The sequence below is a fragment of the Erythrolamprus reginae genome, chromosome 11, assembly GCF_031021105.1.
Source record: "Erythrolamprus reginae isolate rEryReg1 chromosome 11, rEryReg1.hap1, whole genome shotgun sequence".
NCBI lineage: Eukaryota > Metazoa > Chordata > Lepidosauria > Squamata > Dipsadidae > Erythrolamprus > Erythrolamprus reginae.
The window spans coordinates 1,976,047-1,990,610 of NC_091960.1; the positions used below are offsets into that span (position 1 = coordinate 1,976,047).

The 14,564-nt window shown below is 48.6% G+C and overlaps 1 protein-coding gene across 1 annotated transcript; it reads right to left on the reverse strand.

Annotated features, from left to right (window-relative positions):
• Positions 1 to 808: 808 nt before the first annotated feature.
• On the reverse strand, positions 809 to 8,702 carry QPCTL (glutaminyl-peptide cyclotransferase like). The gene is made up of 7 exons (XM_070764708.1): positions 8,552 to 8,702; positions 7,439 to 7,585; positions 6,403 to 6,690; positions 5,129 to 5,281; positions 4,145 to 4,244; positions 3,006 to 3,122; positions 809 to 1,844 (listed from the first exon to the last, which is right to left on the reverse strand). The coding sequence occupies exons 2-7, from the start codon at positions 7,487 to 7,489 to the stop codon at positions 1,699 to 1,701; spliced, it is 855 nt and encodes a 284-aa protein (XP_070620809.1). The 5' UTR covers positions 7,490 to 7,585; positions 8,552 to 8,702; the 3' UTR covers positions 809 to 1,698.
• Between the last annotated feature and the right edge of the window lie 5,862 nt (positions 8,703 to 14,564).

Consider the following 14,564-nt stretch of genomic DNA (forward strand, 5'->3'; position numbering starts at 1 on the left):
GTAGATAGATAGAAGGAAGATAGATAGATAGATAGATAGATAGATAGATAGATAGATAGATAGATAGATAGATAGATTATCTCCCTTACCAAATGATCCCTAGGGCTTAGGAAATTTAGACAACCCACAAAAAATGCGACAACTTTTATTGATTGACACCCACCCACCCAAACCCCCCCCCCCCCCCCCCCCCCCGAAAACGACAGGAAGGAATGCATTGTTAAAAGTCCCACAGTGGAAAAACAAGTTATACCACACCAGGTCAAATGAAAGGAGGAATCGCTTGGAAAAACCCACAAACGCTTTGTGTTAAATACAATGGAAAGGTTGCAGGACAAGAAACAGCTGAGGCAACGGGGTGTGAACATCTTGGCAACTTTTTAAAAAGGACTTTGACTTCCGGAATTCTCCAGGAAGCAATTTTTAAAGATGTCGTGGACTTCAATTCCCAAAATTCCTGGGAGTTGAAGTCCACAAGACTTCAATGTTGCCATCGTTGGATCCCTCCAAGCTAGGGGGGGGGCAAAGTTGGCTCTTCTATGACCTGCGGACTTCAACTCCCAGAATTCCTGAGCTACCATGACTGGCTCAGGAATTCTGGGTGTCGAAGTCCACAGGTCATAGAAGAGCCAACTTTGCCTCGCCCGGCGTCAGGCTAAGATCAAAAAGTTCCTGATGTGCTTTTTACCTGCGAGATGTTTCCGACAGGAAATGCTCAGAAACACTGCCCTGTTGTGTTACTACAGGCTCCTCTGTTTAAATAGCCAAATTCAATTTTGAAAGAAAGGGAGTGTGCACCACACAGTAATTTCCTGTGAGATTTTTTTTAAAAAAAAATTTATCAGAACAAGAAATAAAAAATGGGAGGGGGGGCAAAAGGAGACTGAGGACCCCTTGCCCACTCCAGGGGAATCAAGCATGGGGCCTTCCCACCAATTGCTTCAAGCCGTGCATGGTTTCAAGGGAGAATCTGGACCGAGCAGGGCCCAACTGCCCTTCCAAAGAGTGAAAGAATCCCACCCTTCCTCAAATCTTTCTTTGCCCTTTTGAAACACCCCAGGTCAGTGATGGTGAACCTTTTTTCCTTTTGGTGCCGAAAGGAATGCCCACATCCATAATTCGATGACTGCGGAGGGCGAAAATGGCCTCCCCTGGTCCTCCCGGAGGCCAGAAATGCCTGTTTCCCAACCTCCCTGCAGCTTGGGGAGGGCGAAAATGCCCTCCATCTCCCTGAGGCTTTCTGGAAGCCAAAAGCGCCCTCCTGGAGCCTCTGCAAGCCAAAAATCAGCTGGCACATGCAGGCACATTGGAGCTGAGCAAGGGCAACGGCTCGTGTGACGATAGATGAGGCTCCGTGTGGCACCCATGCCATAGGTTCACCATCACTGCCCCAGGCTGTCCCAGTTTGCAGGCAAGCCAATCCTGGATCTTCTCACTCCACCATGTTGTCCTGGGGCGGTTTCCCACCGGCAGGAGACAGCCGCGCATGACGCCTCCTTCGTGGTGGGTCCCCTCCAGAGCTCCGAGGAGAACCCCTCCGTCTCCTGTCCCACCTTCCACAGCACGGCCATCCTCTCTGGATCTTGGACCACGGCCATCGCCTCCCGCAAATCCCAGCTCTGTCGTTTCCGTCTCAGCCATGTCCACGTCTGGTAGCGCCAAGGAGACCATCGGAGGTTGGAAGAACCTCCGTCCACCTTAGAGGCCCAGGTATTCAGCCAGGAAGACAGCCAGGATCTTACTCAGGTTCTCAACGGTGGGGCGGTCCAGATTGGCCTCGGTGTCCTCCATGGTGTGCCAGACCCTGGGGAACGGGGTGCTGATGAGGTGGAGGACCGGGACGCCTGTCAAAAAACACACAGATGTGGGTGTTATCCCACAGCTACTTTCACAGAAAAGCTTGATTTTAAGAAGGTGGAAGGGAATTCTTAATCAGTCTCTGGACACAATTTAGAAACATAGAAGACGGACGGCAGAAAAAGCCCTCCTGGTCCATCTAGTCTGTCCATCTACTATTTCCTATATTTTATCTTAGGATGGATCTATGTTTATCCCAGGCATGTTTAAATTCAGCTACTGTGGATTGACCAACCACGTCTGCTGGAAGTTTGTTCCAAGGATCTACTACTCTTTCAGTCAAATAATATTTTCTCACGTTGCTTCTGATCTTTCCCCCAACTAACCTCAGATTGTGCCCCCTTGTTCTTGTGTTCACTTTCCTATTAAAAACACTTCCCTCCTGGACCTTATTTAACCCTTTAATATATTTAAATGTTTCGATCATGTCCCCCCTTTCCCTTCTGTCCTCCAGACTATACAGATGGAGTCCATTGAGTCTTTCCTGATACGTTTTATGCTTAAGACCTTCCACCATTCTTGTAGCCCGCCTTTGGACCCGTTCAGTTTCATCGATATCTTTTTGTAGGTGAGGTCTCCAGAACTGGACACGGTATTATTTCCAATGGGGTCTCACCAGCGCTCTATACAGTGGGATCACAATCTCCCTCTTCCTGCTTGTGATACCTCTAGCTATGCAGCCAAGCATCCTACTTGCTTTCCCTACTGCCTGACTGCGCATTTTTTTCCCAGTGCTGTTGTGACTTTTACCAGACGAACAGAGTTTTAAGAAGGGACCTTGCGGGTCATCTAGTCCAACCCTTCCACCCCACCCCACCCCATCCAAGCAGGAGATCCTACACCTGCCTCTCCCTAGGATCGAACTCACAACCTCCTGGTTGCGAGGTGAGAGCTCCACCTCTAGGCCATCTCTAGCTGGGTTTTGAATGTCACTAAATGAACTGTTGCAAGGCAAAACTAGACAACATTTTTGTCTAGTTTTGTTGTTTTGCCTTTGTAGCTTTTCCCCCCCTGCCCCTTCGGATTTTGTGGTTTTAACTTTTGGAATAAAATAATGACTGAAGAAGGAGGAGACGAGAGAACGTGGCGGGTGTGGGAGAACAGGTGTGCGGGTGTGTGTGTGTAAGAGGAGTGGGTGCGAAACCTACCTTTCCGAAGGAAGGGTATGTGGTCATCGTCAACGGAGCCGTAGACAGAATTTCGGTGGAAATACAGCTGTTCCTGAGAATGGGATTGGAGCAGTCCAAGGCGGTGCAGCCGTTTCTCTACAGAATGCAAAGGAGGAATTAACCAGAGGAACTCCTTGCACCTGTTTCTGCTTCCCCCCCCCCATTTTTTCTCTACACTTTTACATACAAATTTAACATGTATACCTTCCAATATTACATACACATGGTAATTCCACATTTTTTATCCACTGTTCATAAGATAATATTTTTGTCTCCTTACCCTACGCCACTTTGCCCCTCGAACTATTTTTTCTTGCACCCCCTCTGCCTCTTTCTAACTGTTTCCTCCTTCTACCTGCTTTCTCTTCACTCCTCTTTAACCTCTCGCTTTGTTCTCTCTGTTCAGTTCTGGAGACCTCACCTACAAAAAGATATGGATCAAATTGAAGGGGTCCAAAGACGGGCTACAAGAATGGTGGAAGGTCTTAAGCATAAAACCTATCAGGAAAGACTTAATGAACTCACTCTGTAGAGTCTGGAGGACAGAAGGAAAAGGGGGGACATGATCGAAACATTTAAATATATTAAAGGGTTAAATAAGGTCCAGGAGGGAAGTGTTTTTAATAGGAAAGTGAACCCAAGAACAAGGGGACACAATCTGAAGTTAGTTGGGGGAAAGATCAAAGGCAACATGAGAAAATATTATTTCACTGAAAGAGTAGTAGATCCTTGGAACAAACTTTCAACAGACGTGGTGGGTAAATCCACAGGAACTGAATTTAAACATGACTGGGACAAACATAGATCCATCCTAAGATAAAATACAGGAAATAGTAGATGGACCATGAGGGCTTTTTCTGCCGTCAATCTTCTATGTTTCTAAGTCAATTTTTTTCCAGCGTTGTTTTGATTTCAAACCTGTCGCTAAGCAAAGGATTGTCAGTTGAGAAGTGCCTGTCATTAGGTAGATGCATGGCTGAATTCCTGCTGCTGTTCTTTCTCTCACAAATTTCACTCTCCCACTGTGCCGGTGGGGCTTCCTACCCTGGTGACGAAACATCTGCATGGGAATCCAATAACACTTGCCAACTTCTGCTAACCCGGTTTCTGGGTCTTACCGATGCCGATAAGCCTCTCGAACCAACTGGAGGTGGCAAGGAAGTGGTTCTGAAAGGATGGCCGAGGGGCGCCCAGCAGGTCCAGCAACACGAAGAGAGACTGCAAGGGGGGAAAAAAATAAACAAATGCAAGAAGGAATCGCCTCTAATTGATGCCAGAGTGCGCAGGACTGTCAGAAGGCAGGAGTGGCTGAGGAAGAGGAGGTCTGTGTGAATAGATCTCTAGAACAGTGTTTCCCAACCTTTGGGAAACCTCCCAATATTTGGACTTGAAGTCCAAATATCTTCAAGTTGCATTCGCTGGCTGGGGAATTCTGGGAATTGAAGTCCAAATATCTTCAAGTTTCCAAGGTTGGGAAACACTGCTCTACAACACTTTGAGCTGACGAACCAGTGCAGAAATCAACTTCCGAATGGACCAGATGGGTGTTTGGATTTGGCTCTTGGCCTATTTATGTTGAATTACAAAGTTAGAAAGTGGAATCTTTTGTCTCCGGGCTTCCTGCCAACTCGGAGTGAGTCATGTCAATGAGAGATGTTTGATCAAAGAGAAGTATTTGGGGAGTGAGATTTACTGTTTGAAACTCTTAACAAACAGCTGAGACCGAACGGACTTGTTTCTTGCTTTGCTGATGTATTTTAAGCATTTAAACCTCACTGCTCCTAATTTATTAGGATCACATGCTTAAATCTTGTCAAATTATTATTATTATTATTATTAATAATAATATAATAATAATAATTTGACAAGATTTAAGCATGTAATTAATTAATTAAATTTATATGCCGCCGCTCTCTGAAGACTCCGTGGATGGGTGTGGACCTATTTCTTGGGGGGGCTCATCGCTGGGACAAAACATAAGGTTTTTATTTCATTTTTATTTTAATTCTGGTCGAAGCCCCAGTAATGTCACCATTACGGGATGACGTAATCCCAGCTTCCCCCTCTGACTTATATGGGAACATCCCCTCCCGGAGACTCACTATCGCCTGGAGGTGAGTGATGCCCTGGCGATGGGGGGTCCTGCCCATGTGGTCAGCCAGGTGACGGGCCCCATAAATGGAGTCTGTCTCACTCCATTCGCGGAAAGCTTCTTCCCCGTCAAAGAAGAGCAGTTGCAGGGTTATTTCCGGAGCCTGAAAAACCACAAAGAAGTGGCGGTTAGGTTGTGTGTTGTGGCCACAAAGTCACAAAATTGTAACAGGAAGGGAAGAGCGATGGGCTGCTGCCCTCACTGGGGGCCCCTGTAGTGGGGGTAGTAATAATAATTAATAATAATAATTTATTAGATTTATATGCCACCCCTCTCTGCAGACTCAGGGCGGCTAAGTAAGTTTATGCATTGTTTATTGAATACTTAATAGTTTTTAAAAATTGTCCTTCCTTCTCTAGTACCTTAGGATGATCCTTAATTACTTTTAAAATAGGAAATAATTAAATACAGTGGTACCTCTGCCTACAAACGCCTCTACTTACGAACCTTTTCTAGATAAGAACCGGGTGTTCAAGATTTTTTTTGCCTCTTCTCAAGGACCATTTTCCACTTACAAACCCGAGCCTCTAAAACTAACCGGAAAAGGCAGGGAGAAGCCTCTGCGGGGCCTCTCTAGGAATCTCCTGGGAGGAAACAGGGCCGGAAAGGGTGGGGAGAAGCCTCCGGGGGGCCTCTCTAGGAATCTCCTGGGAGGAAACAGGGCCGGAAAGGGTGGGGAGAAGCCTCCGGGGGGCCTCTCTAGGAATCTCCTGGGAGGAAACAGGGCCGGAAAGGGTGGGGAGAAGCCTCCGGGGGGCCTCTCTAGGAATCTCCTGGGAGGAAACAGGGCCGGAAAGGGTGGGGAGAAGCCTCCGTGGTGCCTCTCTAGGAATCTCCTGAGAGGGAACAAGGCTGGAAAGGGTGGGGAGAAGCCTCCGGGGGGGGCTCTCTAGGAATCTCCTCGGAGGAAACGGGGCCTCCACCCTCCTTGTGGTTTCCCCAATCGCACGCATTATTTGCTTTTACATTGATTCCTATGAGAGAAATTGCTTCTTCTTACAAATTTTTCTACTTAAGAACCTGGTCACAGAACGAATGAAGTTCGTAAGTAGAGGGACCATTGTACTTTGCAAACAAATAAATGCATTTCTTTCTGGGTTGGAAAACTCCCCCACCCAAACAGGCGGGAAGGATGACAACGGCACCCTGACAGCTCTAACCGCTAGTCTCTACTCCCTCCTCCTGACGTGTTGTGTTCCCAGCTTCCCACCTTGACCGTCTCACCTGCTCTTTGGACTTCAGGAGCCGGTTGTCCAGTGTTGTTACCAGCTCCAGCAGGATGGCGCAAGGCACAGCCGAATCAGTGGCCCCCACGAAGACCCGTCCGTGCCTGTCTCGGGGGAAGTATTTGGAGTCATAGTGGCAGGCGAAGACCAGGCGCCAGGTGGCCGCAGGGTCAAGTGTGGCCACCACGTTGGCAAAGCCGACCTTGCCATGTGGCGTCCGGTCCTCGAAAGCATCTAATTCCACCTGCCAAGAAGCCTTCAGCGCTTTTAGCCGTTCTACGATGAACTGAAGAGAAATCGGAAAAAAAGCATGAAGACAGGCTAAATCACTTAGAAACACAGAAGATTGACAGCAGAAAAAGACCTCCTGGTCCATCTAGTCTGCCCTTCTACTATTTCCTTCCTTGTTTCTCTCCTCCCTCTCTTTTTTCCCCTTCCTTCTTTCTTTGAGGCCTTCCTGAGTCTCTCTTTCTCTTGCTCCCTAAACTGAAACATAGAAATATAGAAGATTGGCAGCAGAAAAAGACCTCGTGGTCCATCTAGTCTGCCCTTCTACTATTTCCTGTGTTTTATCTTAGGATGGATCTATGTTTATCCCAGGCATGTTTAATATTCAGTGACTGTGGATTTACCAACCATGTCTGCTGGAAGTTTGTTCCAAGCATCTCCTACTCTTTCAGTCAAATAATATTTTCTCACGTTGCTTCTGATCTCCCCCCCCCCCAACTATCCTCAGATTGTGCCCCCTTGTTCTTGGGGTCACTTTCCTATTGAAAACACTTCCCTCCTGGACCTTATTTAACCCTTTCACATATTTAAATGTTTCAAGCATGTCCCCCCTTTTCCTTCCGTCCTCCAGTTTTGGAGTCTCAAGTTCTTGAGAAGAGGCAAAAAAATCTTGAACACCTGGTTCTTATCTAGAAAAGTTCGTAAGTAGAGGTGTTCATAGGTAGAGGCACCACTGTATTCATCTACACAGCAATATTTCAAGGACGGAATCCAGCTGCCAAATATCCCAGTGGGAAGAGACTCACCTGCCGAATCCTGAGGTTGCCAGGGCTGCCGGGATACCTCTCCACCAACATGGGCTGCAGGTAAGTCTTCCAAAGGCGTTGCAAATCCAGCTGGGCGGTCAGATGTTTTAACTGGCTGCTGGACAGACTCTGGGGTTTATGGATCAGCTGTCGGAAAGAGACCCCCGTTTATTCATGCATCGCTTATGGGAATGACAAGCTTGGCATGTTGTTGTCCTGGGGTTTTTAATGTCGAGGTGGGTCAAGTGAGGACCCAGATTGTTGGGGTCAAGAGTTCTGAAAACCGCTTAGAGAGGGCTGGAGAAGCTGTAGGTAGCAGCACAGAGGGTGCGTTCCAAAAGGAATGCAATTTTTTTAGAAAAAAGTAATTTATTGAACAGATTTGCACAAACACTTCAAATTCTTCAAAGTCCTGTCCTTGGGCCTTACACATTTTTTCCAGCGACTCTGCCATAACCGGTATGCGCCCTGGAAGGCGTCTTTGGGGACCTCTCACAACGTCTTTGTCATGGCTGATTGGATCTCATCTATGGATGAAAAATGGGTTCCTTTCAGGGGTGGGAACAAAAAGAAGTCTGCTGGGGCGACGTCAGGACTATTGGGGGAGCAGCGTTGGCACCTGGTGTTTGGCCGGGAACTCGTGGACTAGTAGTGCATTGTGGCAAAGGTGTGTCTTTCGTCCATAGAAGAGATCCAATCAGCCTTGCGAGAGGTCCCTGAAGACGCCTTCCAGGACGCGTACCAGTCATGGCAGAGTCGCTGGGGAAAATGTGTAGAGGCCCAAGGTCAGCACTTTGAAGAATTTGAAGTGTTTTTGGAAACTTGTTCAATAAATTACTTTTTAAAAAAATTGCATTACTTTTGGAACGCACCTTGTCTAAGCCTAAACACTGTTGCTGCCCTTCCCTCCCTCCTTCCCAGGGGGGTCAAGTGCGGACCCCGAGTGTTGGGGGCAAGAGGCTGCGTCTGTCAAAGCACCGGGAGGCGGTGGATCAAAGCCCCCCCCCGGGGCCCGTCCATCTCCCTCCCTCCGCGCAGGCCTGGGGCCCCCCTGGTCTCCCTGGCTGCGCCTCATGGGCGATGGAGTCCCCGGTGGATGCCCGGCTGCCTTACCTGGCTGCCCGTCGCCGCCCGGGGTTCGGTTCCCGTCTGCCCGGCCCAGAGCAGCCCCAGCGCGCACCCGGCCGCCACCAGCAGCCCCAGCGGGAGCGCCCAGCGCCGCACGAAGCGCGCGAGAGAACCGGGCTCAGCCGCCCCGCGACCCTCGCCGGGACCCCCGGCCGCTCGCCCGCCCCGCCGCCGGCCCCCCTCCCGCCGCATGGCCCGCGCCCGGCTGGCAGGGAAGGGGCGGCGGGAGACCCGGGCTCGGCCACGCCCCTCCACGGCACGGGCCAATCCGAGGCGGCGCGGGAGAGGGGCGGGGCTCCGGGGACCGCCCTCTTCCGTCTTAAGGACACGTGGGCAGAGTCAGCGGAGTCCGCGAGGCGGAGCCTTGAGCTCGTTCTCTCGCTCGCTTGCCAGGACTGTAAGTCCCATATAATAATAATAATAATAATAATAATAATAATAATAATAATAATAATAATAATAATAATAATAATGTCGCTTTGCGGGACCCAGGGGAAGAGCCTTCTCTGTGGCGGCCCCGGCCCTCTGGAACCAACTCCCCCCAGAGATTAGAACTGCCCCCACCCTCCTTGCCTTTCGCAAGCTCCTTAAAACCCACCTCTGCCGTCAGGCGTGGGGGGATTGAGATACGCTTTCCCCCTAGGCCTTTACAATTTTATGCATGGTATGTCTGTATGTACGTTTGGTTTTTATATAATGGGTTTTAACTGTTTTTAGTATTGGATTATTATTATATGCTGTTTTATTATTGCTGTTAGCTGCCCTGAGTCTGCGGAGAGGGGCGGCATACAAATCCAAGAAATAAATAAATAAATAATTTATTAGATTTGTGTGCCGCCCCTCTCTGAAGACGGATGGAAGGAAGGAAGGAAAGAAAAAAGGAGGAAGAGAAAGGGAGGGGAGGGGGCAGGTGGGAGGGAAGGGAAGGAAGGATGGAGGGAGGGAGAAAAAGAAAGAGGGGAGGGGCAGCCAGGCAGGTAAGGGAGGGAGGGGAAAGAAGGAAGGAAGGAAAGAAAAAAGGAGGAAGAGAAAGGGGGGAGGGGGCAGGCAAGAGAGGGAGAGAGGGGAAAGAAGGAATAGGCAATGGTCAAGCTGCTGTGGCCTAGAGATGGGGCTCTTGCCTGGCAATCAGGAGGTTGTGAGTTCGATCTTAGGTAGAGGCAAAAAGAGCGTCTCCTGCTTAGGCAGGGGGTGGACTAGATGACCTCCAAGGTCGCTTCCAACTCTGTTACTGCAACCGCAAAACAGCTGGAGTCCCACTTGAACACCAACACCAGCCATTGGCATTGACCATCCCCACCAGTGTGCTGGCAAGAGCTTCCTCCCTCTACTGGTCCCTCTGTCGTTAGCCGAATGTCCATCTCTGCCTGTCTCAAATTCTCAGGAAGGACAAAAACGGATAAAAGAGCCAAATCCAGTCTGGTGATCTGGAGGGGTCTGGGACCCCCAGGAACAATAAGAGCCGACCGTTATCTGGATTCCAGCAAGTGCAGAAAGTCGTTTTCAAAATCCTCCAGTTGCAAAAAAAACCCCTCCCGAAAATCTCCCTCCCTTTGGGAATGACCGGTTCCAGTTAAAGTGTTTCGAAAAAAAGGTGTAGAAAAAACCCGTCTTTTGAGTTACGCAAGACCTGTGTTGTGTAAATGGGGAAGACGCCGTTTCCCCAACCGCCCATATGTTATATCCACAATTATAACCTAAACAATTGCAGTAATTAATAGCCTTACAATTTGCAAATAATGGGTTTTCAGGGTGTAAACATGGGAGCTTTGTTGCAAAAATCTTGCACAGCTAGTTTACTTGTGATCTCTTATCATCATCATCATCATCAATGCTTGTGCAGTGTTCCCCAAGCCAGATTTTTCCAAATTGCTTTAGGACTAGTTTCAATGAACTTTGGGCTCTGATATGGTTCCGCACGTCACCTATGGCATTACGACTATAGGGTCTCCTGTTTGAGCAGGACGTTGGACTAGAAGACCTCCAAGGTCCCTTCCAACTCTGTTATAGAAACATAGAAGATGGACAGCAGAAGGAGACCTCCTGCTCCATCTAGTCCAATGTTTCCCAACCTTGGCAACTTGAAGATATTTGGACTTCAACTCCCAGAATTCCCCAGCCAGCGAATGCTGGCTGGGGAATTCTGGGAGTTGAAGTCCAGATATCTCCAAGTTGCCAAGGTTGGGAAACACTGATCTAGTTTGCCCTTATACTATCTTAGGATGGATCTGTTTATCTCAGGCATGTTTGGATTCAGTGACTGTGGATTTACCAACCACGTCTGCTGGAAGTTTATTCCAAGCATCTACTTTCCAAGCATCTACTTTCCCTTCTGTCGTCCAGACTAGACAGATTGAGTTCATTAAATCTGTCCTGGTAAGTTTTATGCTTAAGACCTTCCACCATTTTTGTAGCCCGTCTTTGGACCCGTTCAATTTTGTCAATATCTTTTTGTAGGTGAGGTCTCCAGAACTGGGCACAGTAATATTCCAAATGGGGTCTCACCAGCGCTCTATACAGCGGGATCACAATCTCCCTCTTCCTGCTTGCGATACCTCTAGCTATGCAGCCAAGCATTCTACTCGCCTGACCACACTGTCCACCCATTTTGAGACTGTCAGAAATCACGACCCCTAAATCCTTTTCTTCTGAAGTATTTGCTAACACAGAACTGCCAATACAATACTCAGATTGAGGATTCCTTTTCCCCAAGTGCATTATTTTACATTTGGAAACATTAAGCTGCAGTTTCCATTGCTTTGACCACTTATCTAGTAAAGCTAAATCATTTGCCATATTACAGACACCACCAGGAATATCAACCCTATTGCACACTTTAGAGTCATCGGCAAATAGGCAAACCTTCCCCTATGTCACTCACAAACATATTATTCATGTTATTCTGCTATTCCTCCAGAAATGAGAAAGCAAATCTTTTAATTTCATTTCTTTCCTGTTTTTATTTTCGTTTCTCTCCACTTGACATTCGTTTGGAAATGCCACACATGTATACAGACAAACGAGCTTATAAATACCAGTGTGAATAAAGTAGCAAAAGTGTCCCGCTCTGACACACAAACACACACACACAACCTCCCACCCCTGCGCCGTGCCAATCGGGCAGCGCAACGGAAGCAGCAGGCGGGCATCAAATCACTGCAAATCAACATCTGATCCAAGGGGAAGCCATGGGAATCCCGCTGTTTGAAGGTAAAGGAGTGGAGAGGAGATAAAAGAGTTAGAAGGGACAGAATCACCAGGAGGGAGGATGGGACAGGTGTAGGAGTGGTGAGAATTATGGGGCGCAGGAGAAAGGAAAAGGCTGAGAAACAGACCGGATCTCCAGGTCGAGAACACGGCTTGCAAGAATTTGTACAAGCGAAAATGTGCCGAAACCCAATTTTGTTTGTAGCATGAGCCCAGGTTAAATAAAATGGGGAGAGGAGGCAGGGAAATTATATTTCAGTGGAACGTGGTGGCAACATTTAAGATGGGTGGACTTCAACTCCCAGAATTCCCCATGCTGGCTGGGGCATTCTGGGAGTTGAAGTCCACCCACCTTAAAATGGCTGTGGTTGAAAAACACATCATCTTCAAGATCCGTCTGCTTTCTGCCTTACCCAACCTGGGCTGCTTAGCTGCCCATCCTCTTCCTCCACGGATGAAGGAGAGTGGTGGGTGAAATGAGACCGAGTAGGATTAAGCATCCAAACTTTGTAAAAAAAAATTCCTGAGCTAAAGAAATATTTTAGGAGGAGCCAGGCGTGGAATAATGTGGAAGAGGTAGCGGGAGAAGGGACCATGGCAAGTTGGAATCGTGGTTGAATCCCTAGACGTGGAGCTCAACTGAATTTGAGCTTTGGATGAGGACCCTACGGCAGGATGGAGAAGGTCTTCTAAGGTGGCCTTTTTGACTTTCCCGGGCAACTTTATGACTTGTGGACTTCAGAGCTCTTGCGGTCCCCTGTGGGTTCCCAACCAAGTATCAACCAGTTAGTAGGGAGTCCAGGGAGGTCTTCCTATGGTATGGAGCAGAAGTCTCCAACCTTGGTGACTTTACGATTTGTGGACTTCTACTCCCAGAATTCCTTAGCCAGCAAAGTCCACAAGTCATAAAGTTGCCCAGGTTGGAGACTTCGTGGTATGGAGAACCTTCCATCCCAACGTCCTCAGACGTTTTCCTTGCCTGGGAAGATGGCCAAATGGGAAACATTCCAGGACCTACAAATTTTGGAGGGTGTACAAACACTAAATCGGGGGGCGGGGGGGGGGCAGCCCAACCACCATTCTCATGGTGAAGATCCAAACCCTCTTTAGATCTGAAGTATATCCCTAAGACAATGCAGTGAGGTTCTAAAGGCGATGAAACCAGAAGACCCCAGGATGGATGGGGGAAGGACAACCCAGCAGGTTCTAAACACCTGGGCTCCTCCGCAACTACTAGCTTACACCAGGTTGTAAAGAACTCCAGACCGAGAGGCCAATGAAAGAAAACAGACAATGCTGACGGGTCCCTCAATCTACAAGATTGTTACAAAGGTCAGAAGATGACTTGGATAGCAAGCTCAGATGGTTAAGCTGTCCAACCAGACCGGCTGGAATTCACGCCAGTCAAGCACCTATTGGCATTTTCCAGTGAAAACACGTTTTTGGTTTCGAACGGTTCATGAGGAAGTGGATGAGTTTGGAAGACCTCTGCCCTCCCTTGCTACTCCTGCCTTCCCCCCCCCCCCCAAAGCCCATTGGGTCATAATTCAATTGAATGTGTAATTCAACGTGGCAGATGGACTTTATTTGAAATAGAAAAGTAAGAATTTTAGCCTCAATTTTTGCTGATCAGTGAAAAGAAAGGGAGCCTGTTATAGATCTATTTCGACCTTGTTATGGTCTTGTCAGCTAGGCATACCCTTACTGGGATTTGGACCTGTAGCGTGCTGCATTCAAGGCAGGATATTAACCTCTGTGCTACAGGCTCGCCTCCGAATCAGCTTTTACCAGGGAAGAGCCATATATATATTGGGGGGGGGGGGGGGGGAGCTGAAAGCCACAGATCATCTAGGTAGAACGGAAGGGGTCTTAGGTTGAAGGGAGGGGGGGTTGCAAGGCTGAAAGCAGAGGAACCCTTAGCAGAAGAGCGAGTATATCCACCCCGGCCCTGCAAATCCCCTCCCCAGGACACAAGGGAACCAACTCATCCAAGATGAGGGGCTCAAAGTCTCTTTATTCACCACATAGGGTGGGGGAGAGAGAGACCACCAGGAATAGAACAGCCACCGAATTCTCAACAATCAGATCCTGAATGACAATTGTGACAGGGTAGTCCGAGGGTTGGGTGGAATTGGGGGGGGGGGAAGCTTGGCCTGTCCGGGCATGGAGGGGGGCATCATTTCCTGCTTAGAACCGAAGACCTCTCCCCCCCCCATCGCTTAGGTGACCCCGAGATCTTAGGTCGCCAAGGGTGGAAAAAAAAGCGAACCCCCAAAATAATTGTATGTATTTTTAAGGGGGGGGACAACTGATATGGACCCCCCCCCAAAATGCCTTTGCAAGCTCCCCAAGCACCATGGGGAAATTCTTCCTGAAAATGCGTCGAACGGATTTGCGCTCCAGGCAAGACGAGGCAGAAGGGGAGGATAGGAAACTCACTTCTCATTTTAGCCCTGCGCTGTCCAACTTGAAGAGACCCGTGGACTTCGACTCCCAGAATTCCCCAGCCGGCCGTGAATGATAGAGTGGGGAGGGACCAGAAGGATCACCTCGTCCAGGGGGACTCCAACCGTGGCCACTTTAAAGACTTGTGGACTTCAATTACCAGAATTCCTCAGACCAGACGTGCCGGCTGGGGGAATTCTGGGTGTTGAACCCCACGGGTGTTCTAGTCCTCAAGATCGGACAGCCTTTTTTTAAGGAGTGTCATTGGGGAAGCTGTAGTGACTGGCCAATACACCCCCCCACCCAATATATATCTATATATATATATTTAAAAGGGGCCTTGTGA